This window comes from Staurois parvus, unplaced genomic scaffold (genome assembly GCF_062004578.1).
Source record: "Staurois parvus isolate SC_StPar_1 unplaced genomic scaffold, SC_StPar_1.0 ptg000144l, whole genome shotgun sequence".
NCBI lineage: Eukaryota > Metazoa > Chordata > Amphibia > Anura > Ranidae > Staurois > Staurois parvus.
In genome coordinates this window covers 1,762,060-1,773,379 of record NW_028317940.1, presented here as the reverse complement: position 1 = coordinate 1,773,379, position 11,320 = coordinate 1,762,060, and the positions used below count along the sequence as shown (strand labels likewise).

Below are 11,320 nucleotides of genomic sequence, written 5' to 3'. Positions count from 1 at the left end.
GGAAGAATGATAGATGGGAATATGGACTGATGGAATTATCATTGGAGTATACTACAGCCATCCTGAGGTCTATGAAAAGGGGAAGAGTCGGCTGTTCCAACAAGGTGATGGTGCGGAGGAGGAATTACGGGAGGAATGATAGATGGGTCTATGGACTGATGGACTTATCATTGGAGTATACTACAGATGTCCTGAGATCTATGAGAAGGGGGAGAGTCGGCTGTTCCAACAAGGACAAGCTGGGAACACCAAACTACTAAGACACAAGATGGAGACTAAAACCTACAGGATGGGCCGTACTTGTTGTGTTAGAGAAAGGAATAAAGGAGAAGAACATTTCATCATACAAATCTGAAGGAAGACTTCTATCAATAAACTTACAGAGAATATCACGAGTCTAAGAATATAAATCTTTAATCTTCATTTGTTTCATATTAAAAAAGGTGTAAATATGTTTGCATTTTTAATCACATAAATGTAAAATTTTAAATCAATACCATATTTTCCATTTTTCCACAGCAGGTGGCTCTCTCCAAGCAAATGAAGATTCTCCTGCATGCTAAAAACAAAATGGTCAGTCCTGCCATGTAGTCTCATCTCCCCTTTTCTTCATCCACAAGCAGTATCTAGTTCCTCTCTCACCATGATGTCCTCCATGAACGCTTCTGCTGAAGGTCAGGGGAGATCAGACTACACTGCTAGAGACCCAACCAGCAGTGACTCCCCCCTCCTTCTCTCTCACCATGATGTCATCCATGGAAGCTTCTGCTGAAGGTCAGGGGAGATCAGACTACATTGCTAGAAGGACCCAACCAGCAGTGACCCCCCTCCTTCTCTCTCACCACAATGTCCTTCATGAAAGCTACTGCTGAAGGTCAGGGGAGATCAGACTACACTGCAGAGGAACCCAACCAGCAGTGACCACCTCTCTCACCATGATGTTCATGGAAGCTTCTGCTGAAGGTCAGGGGAGATCAGATTACACTGCTAGAGGGACCCAACCAGCAGTGACCCCTCCCCCCATCCTCCTTCTCTCTCCTAGCAGAGGAAGCCAGACACAACTTTGAAGTCTTTAGCGATCTCTGATCTCCTTATAAACTGTTTCTTCCATGATAAAGATCAGAGGAGCGCTCAGCCACGTGTTTTCTGAGGTGTATATCAAGGTGTGCTTCTTCCCAGTGTGAGATCCCTGATGTCCGGCAACATATCATCCATAGAGAAGACATTTCCTGCACTCAGGACACTAATACACCTCGAGGGCACTGTGGATTCTCTGATGTTTGGTGAGACGAGACTTCTGTGAATAACATTTCCCGCACTCAGGACAGGAATACGGCTTCTCACCCCTGTGAGACCTCTGATGTGCATGAAGATGGACCTTCTCTGAAAAACATTTCCCGCACTTAGAACAGGAATACGGTTTCTCCCCCGTGTGAGATTTTTGATGTCTGAGAAGTGCAAATTTCCGTGGATAACATTTTCCGCACTCAGGGCAGGAGAACAGCTTTTCCTGTGTGTGGCAGATCTGATGTTCAACAAGATTGGATTTCCTTGAAAAACATTTCCCACACTCAGGACAGGAATACGGCTTCTCACCCGTGTGGGACCTTTTGATGTTCAGTAAGATTGAACTTCCGTGAAAAACATTTCCCGCACTCAGAGCAGGAGTACAGCTTTTCTCCAGTGTGAAATCTTTGATGTAGAACAAGGTCTGATTTCCATGCATAAGATCAGACTACACTGCTAGAGGGACCCAACCAGCAGTGACCCCCCCCCCTCCTTCTCTCTCACCATGATGTCCCCTATGGAAGCTTCTGCTGAAGGTCAGGGGAGATCAGAATACACTGTTAGAGGGACTCAACCAGCAGTGACCCCCCCTCCTTCTCTCTCACCATGATGTCCTCCATGGAAGCTTCTGATGAAGGTCAGGGGAGACCAGACTCCACTGCTAGAGGGACCCAAAACAGCAGTGACCCCCCCCCCTCCTTCTCTTTCCTAGCAGAGGAAGCCAGACACAACTTTGAAGTCTTTAGTGATCTATTATCTCCTTATAAAGTGTTTCTTCCATGATAAAGATCAGAGGAGCGCTCAGCCACGTGTTTTCTGAGGTGTATACCAAGATGTGCTTCTTCCCAGTGTGAGATCTCTGATGTACGGCAACTTATCATCCATATAGAAGACATTTCCCGCACTCAGGGCATTAATACACCTCAAGGGTTGTGTGGGTTCTCTGATGTTTAACAAGGTGTGATTTCTGTGAAAAATGTTTCCCGCACTTACGGCAGGAATGCGGCTTCTCCCCCATATGAGATCTCTGATGTCTCAAAAAATGGGACTTATCTGAAAAACATTTCCCACACTCAGGGCAGGAATATGGCTTTTCACCAGTGTGCGATCTCTGATGTGTGTAAAGACTGGTCTTCTGCGAAAAGGTTTTCCCACACTCAGGACACGAATACGGCTTCTCCCCCGTGTGAGATCTGTAATGTCTGCCAAGGTCTGATTTAGAGAGAAAACATTTCCCGCACTCAGAACAGGAATAGGGTTTCTCCCCTGTGTGAGATCTTTGATGTATAACAAGGTCTGATTTAGAGGGAAAACATTTCCCACACTCAGGACAGAAATAAGGCTTCTCCCCTGTGTGAGTCTTCTGATGTCTCATAAAACTGGCCTTAGCTGAAAAACATTTCCCACACTCATGGCAGGAATACGGCTTTTCAACAGCATGCATTATCTGATGTCTACTCAGGTAGGATTTCTGCGAAAAAGTTTTCCAGCACTCAGGACAGGAATATGGCTTCTCCCCAGTATGAGATCTATGATGTCTTAGTAGTCCTAATTTATTGGGAAAACATTTCTCGCACTCAGAACAGGAATTACGTTTTTCCTCCGAGTGAGACCTCTGATGGATTATAAGACTAAAGTCAGAGCTAAAACTTTTCCCGCACTCAGGACTGGAAAATATCTTCTCCCCCTGAACCCCGGCCCCATCCCCCACAGTACGAGGTTGCTCAGAGTCAGAGGGACTCCATGGTCTCTCCACACTGGGAAGTCCACCATCCATAGTGGAGCTCATTGTCTTTTCTCTGGCACAATCTCCTGGGATGTCCTCATCTTCCATTTTACAACCTGGAGATAAAGTGAGACGATCCTTTGAGGGTTTCTCCATGGCGGGTCCTGGAAAAATAGAAAAACATCATCAATAGATAGGAGAGGGTTAGTTCACTTCCATCAAGATTCCATCTGGATCAGGGAGATAGAAGGGAGCAGATGTTCTCTGTGGATGTCCCAACCAGCTGGGACTCTTCCCCTCTTCAAAGAGCCTTTGGTCCTCCCAGATCACTTCTACATTTACACCGCCTTGTCAGAGGAGCAGAAACCAATGGGGGCTGGGGGGGGGGATAACAGAGCAGAGATAAGAGAAGAATATATTCTGGTCACCTGTGCTGATCTCTGTAGGAGTGTCCTCCTCTATGAATGTCCTCCTCATTCCAGCCTCCTCCGTATATTGCTGATCATCCCTCACATACGTCTCTTCTACTTCACCCTCAACTTTCATGATCATCAGATCTTCACCCTAAACCAACAGAATGGCAGAAAATAACAGCTGTAACAGAAGGATTTATGATGTGAGATCACATAGAGCATCTCATCTTGTAGAGTCCACACATCGTCTCCACATGTCAGAGGGTTCCATCACTTTATGTTCCCGACCCTCAACTCCACCTACCTGATGATGGTGAAGGATGGTGTGACCTTCCTGTGTGGAATCTCGGGAATACAGAGGACAGGGACATCTCTCTGGTGGGTTCCTGGTATTAGGTGGCTCCATCATGATGCCCTCATAGAGATCCTTGTGTCCTTCAGAAAGCTCTTTCATCACACCATACTCCTCATCATTCTCTTTATATTCTTCTTTAGCAATATTACGATCCCCAAAGTTTTCATTCTAAATATATAAAAAGATATTGTAACATACAATTTTGGGTATATAATATAACTATCAGTGATTGTTCCTCATCTACCTGATGATGGTGAGGGATGGTGTGACCTTCCTGTGTGGAATCCCGGGAATACAGAGGATGGGGACATCTCTCTGGTGGGTTTCCATGACTAGATCCATCTACCTGATGATGGCGAGGGATGGTGTGATCTTCCTGTGTGGAATCCCGGGAATACAGAGGACGGGGACATCTCTCTGGTGGGTTCCCATGACTGGATCCATCTGTAGGAAACACACACACTGACTGAATCCATTGTTTCTATGTGTTTATCAGATGATGGGGGATCTAGGTGGATCCTCCGTACTGCTCTCTCCTTTCCAATAAAGTCTCCTCTTACCCGGTGATGTGAGGGGCGGCTGATTGTCCATCATGACGTCCTTGTAGAGGTCCTTGTGTCCTTCTAAATACTCCCACTCCTCCATGGAGAAATAGACAGTGACACCCTGACACCGTATAGGAACCTGACACACACAATGATACAGTCACCATCCAGACACATCCCTTGTCTGTTACTGGAGAATGTCCCAGAATTCCCGGCACCGCTCACCTCTCCTGTCAGCAGCTCCATCATCTTCTTGGTGACTTCTAGAATCTTCTGCATGTTGGATCTCTCAGGGTTTAGGGAGTCACATGGAAGCACTGTGATGGTCATATGATCACCTGACTTCAGAAGAGGAAATCTCTGTATTGAGGAACCAATAGGAACATCATGTTAGACTCCCAGAATCCTCCTCATCTCTCCGGTCAGGTCTGTGTTTTATTAATAGAAATGAGAGTGATGTCATGTGACCACCCAGAATCCTCCTCACCTCTCCGGTCAGCAGGTAGATGATCTCCAGGGTGAGGTTTAGTATCCTCTCAGTCATGTGACTCTGGTCCTCCTCCATCCTCATTGATGTGGTCATGTGATCTCTGTAGATGGATAGAGGAGAATTATCTGGACTGTTTTGGTTGTACAACATTACGATGGGGATATAAGGGGTTCATAGTTGGGCTGCCCCCGGTGGGTTTACCAGAATTTGTTGTGTTTTTGCCTCCTGTACACCTGTTATATTTTATCCTTCCTCCTCCCTCATCATTAGCTGATCTCAGACTCCCCTCTTATAGTCGGGGAAGGGGGGGAGGAGTTATCCGCTCCGCATCCTCATTATTGGCTTCTATGAGGTTGAGTGCAGGCACAACCACAAATTCTACCAACAATCACATCCCGTAAATTGGGGTCAAATTTCAGTACAACCTGATTCCGAATCCCATCCCCCGTTACAAGAGACTGCTGAGGAGAGAAGATGACATCTCCACAATGAGGAGAATGTTCTGGCCCCGGAAGTGGGGGAATGTTCTGCCCCTGAAGGGGTTAATCTGGGTTCCCACACTATATATGTGTGTATCATCATCTGCTGGAGATAAAAGACGTCACAGTGACTATGGAGGAAGAGGACGGATGTGACGATGGAGGAAGAGGACGGATGTGACGATGCAGGAAGAGGACAGACGAGACGGTGGAGGAAGAAGACAGACTTGACCGTTGAGGAAGAGGACAGACGTGACGATGGAGTAAGAGGACGGACGTGACGATGGAGTAAGAGGACGGACGTGACGGTGGAGTAAGAGGACGGACGTGACGGTGGAGGAAGAGGACGGACGTGACCGTGGAGGAAGAGGACGGACGTGACCGTGGAGGAAGAGGACGGACGTGACCGTGGAGGAAGAGGACGGACGTGACCGTGGAGGAAGAGGACGGACGTGACCGTGGAGGAAGAGGACGGACGTGACCGTGGAGGAAGAGAACGGACGTGACCGTGGAGGAAGAGAACGGACGAGACGATGGAGGAAGAGGACGGACGAGACGATGGAGGAAGAGGATGGAGGAAGAGGACGGACGAGACGATGGAGGAAGAGGACGGACGAGACGATGGAGGAAGAGGACGGATGAGACGATGGAGGAAGAGGACGGACATGGCAATGGAGGAAGAGGACGGACTAGACAGTGGAGGAAGAGGACGGACATGACGATGGAGGAAGAGGACGGATGAGACAATGGAGGAAGCAGACGGACATGGTGATGAAGAGAATGGACATGATGGTGAAGGAAGAGGACAGATGTGACGGTGGAGGAAGAGGACGGGCGTGACGATGGAGGAAGAGGACGGGCGTGACAGGGGGTTACTAGGTGTAAATATAAAATCAGATCCTATTACCTCCTCTGTTGCCACTTCCAGCAATGTCTCCTCTCTACATCTTCCCATCTCACCTAGAATTTCGTATTTATACCTGACATCACTTCTTGTCTTCCATAAAGACTTCCTGTCTGGGTAGAAGTGAGATCACCACCTTGTGGAGCTCAGAGGAACTGCAGCCCCGAGAAGTGTCTGGTAGTGTGACCCCGGCCTTGTGCTGGGTGTGTATGGACTGTATGTCCTCATAGAGGGGTCACCTCCACTCCCACCAAGGGGGACAGAAATATATGACTGATCGGGATGAGTGGAGGGATTTTGGTTCCTTTGGCTTTGCAGCAAAACTGATTACAGGTTTATTCCTGATTAATCTCTAATTTTTCATTGTCTGGCACTACGGAAAAATTTGCTTTCAAAAACTTATCTACCTTGATGAAAACCTTCTCTTGTGGCTTTGCGAGCCCAGTGATGCCCCCATTCACCAAAGAAGACTCCGGTAGTGGTGGAATTGGTGATGTTGGTCTCCCACCACCCTCCTCATCAGATGTACCCAGCAGCAAGCATTCCTATTTCAGCATGTCCCACCGCACCACATGGACAGAAAGAACCGTAGCAGAGAGGAAAAGGTGGAAAAGGCTCCTGAATCCCAGGATGTGATGGTGGAGGATTAGCCAATTATAGGAGGAGGATCTTGAAGGGGAAGGATATAGTGGAGACCATAGGCTAGGGGTGTCCAAACTATGGCCCTCCAGCTGTTGAAGTACTACAAGTCCCATCACACCTCTGCCTCTGGGTGTCTTGCCTGTGGATGTCAGAGTTTTGCAAGGCCTCATGGGACTTGCAGTTCCTCAACACCTGGAGGGCCATAGTGTGGACACCCCTGCCATAGGCCCCGGCCTGGAAGCATGATATAGAGTGGGCCTGGAAGTTCGGCCTGGAAGCATGATATAGAGTAACAAGTCACAAAGACCAATACGTGGAGGTCAGAGAGAGAAGTCAGCATGCATCTGGTTTTGGGAGGTCTAACTTGTGCCCACCAAAGCAACCGGTTCCAACACTTCCACCATGAAGGCCTTTTTCTCCTTCCAGGCCAAGGATGCATATATGGCATTCTTCAACCTTTGCTGGCAGAGGATACAAAGAGGGAAGCCTGCGTCTCATTTGGGAGGAAACGGTCTCTTTTTGAGCCCAATAGATTCCCAACTATTCCTTGGTGAACTGTGAGCAGTGTACAGAGCAGATATTTACAAGTAAGCTTTGAGAACCCTGAATTCTTCTCAGAAAATTCAACTCCAGTCTTCTGGAGAGACAGTGTTGCAGGTTTGATTATGAACTACATGCCCCCCCCCCCTTAACTATGACATATCACATGCTCACAACATAGGGGGGTATTTCGCTAGAGGGTGACCCTACTGGCAAAACATTTTGTCCCAACGTTGATGAGGACCTTGTCCCAATGGTTGAGGGGGTTTGTGGATGTACATTCATTATCAGTCAAGCTGTCCAGGGATGTAGATCCACATCAATCACAAAGAACAAGGCCCAACAACCCCTGGAAAAAAAAAAACTCGAATGCCCGCCTACACGATCTTACCCTGATAACAAATCTTACATGACAGAGCTCTGCTGGATGTCAAATGTTCTAAATGAAGGAGAAAGGTCTCCCACATGATGAGTAGGGTCTCCTGTATGATGAATATTGTCTCCTGGAAGATGAATAGAGTCTTCTGGGTGATAAGTAAGGTCTCCTGCGTGATGAGTCGGGTATCACCAGTGATGAGAAGGTTCTCCTGGGTGATGAATAGAGTCTTCTGGATAAGTAAGGTCTCCTGGGTGATGAGTAGGGTCTCCTGTGTGATGAATATTGTCTCCTGGGTGATGAATAGAGTCTTCTGGGTGATAAGTAAGGTCTCCTGGGTGATGAGTAGGGTATCGCCAGTGATGAGAAGGTGCTCCTGGGTGATGAATAGAGTCTCCTGGGTGATGAGTAGGGTCTCCCGTGTGATGAATATTGTCTCCTGGGTGATGAATAGAGTCTTCTGGGTGATAAGGTCTCCTGGGTGATGAGTAGGGTATCGCCAGTGATGAGAAGGTTCTCCTGGGTGATCAGTGTTCCCTTCCTGCTATCACACACTTTTTTGCCACCTTCTCTTCAGCTAAGTCCATCATATTCCCAATTTTCTGAGGATATGCTGGACATTTTTCATTGCTATCTCCAGGGCTACTCTGCAATGCTGCTGATGCAGAAGGAAAAAAAATTCCCAAATGAATGCAATGCTTTGTGTCTTCATACCAGCTTTGCCAAACACCACTTTTTCAGTGACCCGTAACACACCACAGTGTCAGGTAATCAGTTGCCATTATTTGCCCAGAAGGATATAAGCAAGCCACTATTATTGTGATGCTGGTGGTAATGAGAAGGAATTTGGAGGGAAACATCTCCCCCCTACCTGTTACATGAAGAAAATCTGATGGATCCACCACTAGCATCCCAGAGGAAGCCAATATGCATATTTTGCAAAGAAGGCTCTTCACCAGCATGTAGAATGTCATGAGGCAGAGGAAGATTAATATGAGGTTATATTGCTGGCGGTGAGAAGGGTTGGGGTGCTGGAGATGAGGAGGGTTGGAGTGCCAGTGGTAAGGAGGGTTGGGGTGCTGGAGGTAAGGAGGAGGCTTGGAGTGCTGGAGGTAAGGAGGAAGGTTGGAGTGCCGGAAATAAGGAGGGTTGCAATGCCGAAGGTAAGGCGGATGGTTAGAGTGCTGGAGGTGACGATGGTTGGGGTGCCAGAGGTAAGGAGGATGGTTGGGGTGACGGGGGGAAAGGAGGAAGGTTGGGGTTACGGAGGTAAGGACAGTTGGGGAACCAGAAGTAAGGAGGAGGGTTGGAGTGCTGGAGGTGAGAAAAAAATTATGGTGCTGGTGGTAACAAGAAGGAATTTGGTGGAAGGCATCTCCCCCCTACCTGTTACATGGAGAAAATCTGATGGATCCACCACTGCCATCCCAGAGGAAGCCCATATGCATATTTTGCAAAAAAGGCTCTTCACTGGCATGTAGAATGTCATGAGGCAGAGAAGGAGAAATATGAGGTTAGATTGCTGGCAGTGAGGAGAAGGGTTGGGGTGCTGGAGTTGAGGAGGAGGATTGGGGTGCTGGAGGTGAGGCGGGTTGGAGTGCCAGAGGTAAGGAGGGTTGGGGTGCTGGAGGTAATGAGGAGGCTTGGAGTGCTGGAGGTAAGGAGGAAGGTTATATTGCTGGTGGTGAGGAGAAGTGTTGGGGTGCTGGAGTTGAGGAGGAGGGTTGGAGTGCTGGAGGTAAGGAGGAGGATTGGGGTGCTGGAGTAGAGGAGGAGGGTTGGAGGTAAGGAGGAGGATTGGGGTGCTGGAGGTGAGGGGGATGGTTGGAGTGCTGGAGGTAAGGAGGACTGGGGTGCTGGAGTTGAGGGGGAGGGTTGGAGTGCTGGAGGTAAGGAGGAGGATTGGGGTGCTGGAGGTAAGGAGGAGGGTTGGAGTGCCAGAGGTAAGGAGGGTTGGGATGCCAGAGGTATGGAGGAGGGTTAGAGTACTGGAGGTGAGGAAGAGGATTGGGTGCTGGAGGTAAAGAGGAGGACTCGGATGCTGGAGGTAAGGAGGAGGGTTGGAGTGCTGGAGGTAAGGAGGAGGGTTGGAGTGCTGAAGGTAAGGAGGAGGGTTGCAATGCCGGAGGTAAGGAGGGTTGGGATGCCAGAGGTATGGAGTGCTGGAGGTGAGGAGGATAGTTAGAGTGCTGGAGGTGAGGAGGGCTGGGGTGCTGGAGGTAAGGAGGATGGTTGTGGTGCCGGAGGGAAGGTTGGAGTTTACGGTGGTAAGGAGGAGGGTTGGGGTGCTGGAAATAAGAAGGGTTCGGGTGCCAGAAGTAAGGAGGAGGGCTGGAGTGCTGGAGGTGAGAAAAAAAAATATTATGGTGCTGGTGGAAACGAGAGAGAATTTGGTGGGGGGCATCTCCCCCCTACCTGTTAGATGGAGAAAATCTGACGGATCCACCACTGCCATCCCAGAGGAAGCCCACATGCCACAGTTTGAAGATGTGATCTCTGACAACCTATTTGCCACATTTCCTGATGGTGTACAGTTCTACCGTACTGAATGCATAGCTGCAGGGGGAAAACCTTTGGCCGTAGGCTGTCTACTCTTCCACAATGCGGGGGGAAGGGGCAGGAAGCAGTAAATGGAGGTGGAAAATGCTATCGCCTAGTTCAATGATAGTCACCAACCATTTGGACTCCTAAAGTGACCTTTTTTTCCTCCTACTCTTCAAGGGTGCATACAGTATCATCCTTGTTTGTGGGGCTTACTAATGTGTACTTCTCCTACTTCTGAAGATTGCCAATTCTCTTGACTCTTAACGCAGCCTTCTCCTTCTCAAGGATACTTAGCAGCCATTTCTTTCCCTGGACTGCTAATGCACCCTTTGTTTGTGGTCTGCTCTACACCACAGTGGCAAGTGTCCATTTGTCATTATTTTGACCAGAAAATTGACAGCCAGCACCATTATTTTCCACAGACAACCATCCATGACTGCTTCTTCTCCAGTAAAACCCAAAGTATTAATCACAGGGAGATGGATATTACCCCGTGTGAGCAGATACACAACAGCACCTCCTGGTTGTACAGAACCCCCCTAGAGTCAGATCCCGCAGTCATGCAGTGTTTGGACTTGTAATTGGTGTGATGCACTGATGTTCGAAATCCAAAACCCTGACCCAGGCATCAGAACAGACTGGGCCATATAACCTGTGGCCACCTCAGTAGGCAAAAACCCCTCATAGCAGGAGAGGAGACACCTCCAGAGGTGATTGATCAAGGGTTAGAGTTTGTCCAACATCAATACCTTAAAAAATTGAGCAGCCTGAATAGATAACAGGGTGATTAGTATGGAGCCTGTTCCAAGCAAGGTGGAGTTCTGGGACTTTTGCATGTTCCCACCAGAAGGATAAACCAATGAAATCCATCAATTACAAATAAAGTTTAAAAACAATATTATGTTGAAAAATAGTAATCATTTTCAGTATACAATTGTCACCAACCTGCCGAGCAGAATGGGAGATGTTGATGGCTTCAGTGATGAGAATGGAGTTGGTGTTCCAGACACGGCTTGGCT

The 11,320-nt window shown here is 48.2% G+C and overlaps 1 protein-coding gene across 1 annotated transcript in view; it reads right to left on the bottom strand.

Annotated features, from left to right (window-relative positions):
- Window positions 1–396: 396 nt before the first annotated feature.
- Window positions 397–11,320, bottom strand: part of LOC149465068 (uncharacterized) — a 44,932-nt gene continuing 34,008 nt past the window's right edge. Inside the window, 9 exon segments of the mRNA XM_089673794.1 lie at window positions 397–1,734; window positions 2,182–3,177; window positions 3,442–3,577; window positions 3,731–3,949; window positions 4,026–4,225; window positions 4,342–4,465; window positions 4,552–4,686; window positions 4,814–4,983; window positions 7,773–8,231. Coding sequence (XP_089529920.1) covers window positions 1,244–1,734; window positions 2,182–3,177; window positions 3,442–3,577; window positions 3,731–3,949; window positions 4,026–4,225; window positions 4,342–4,465; window positions 4,552–4,686; window positions 4,814–4,983; window positions 7,773–8,231 — 2,930 coding nt within the window. The 3' untranslated portion in view covers window positions 397–1,243.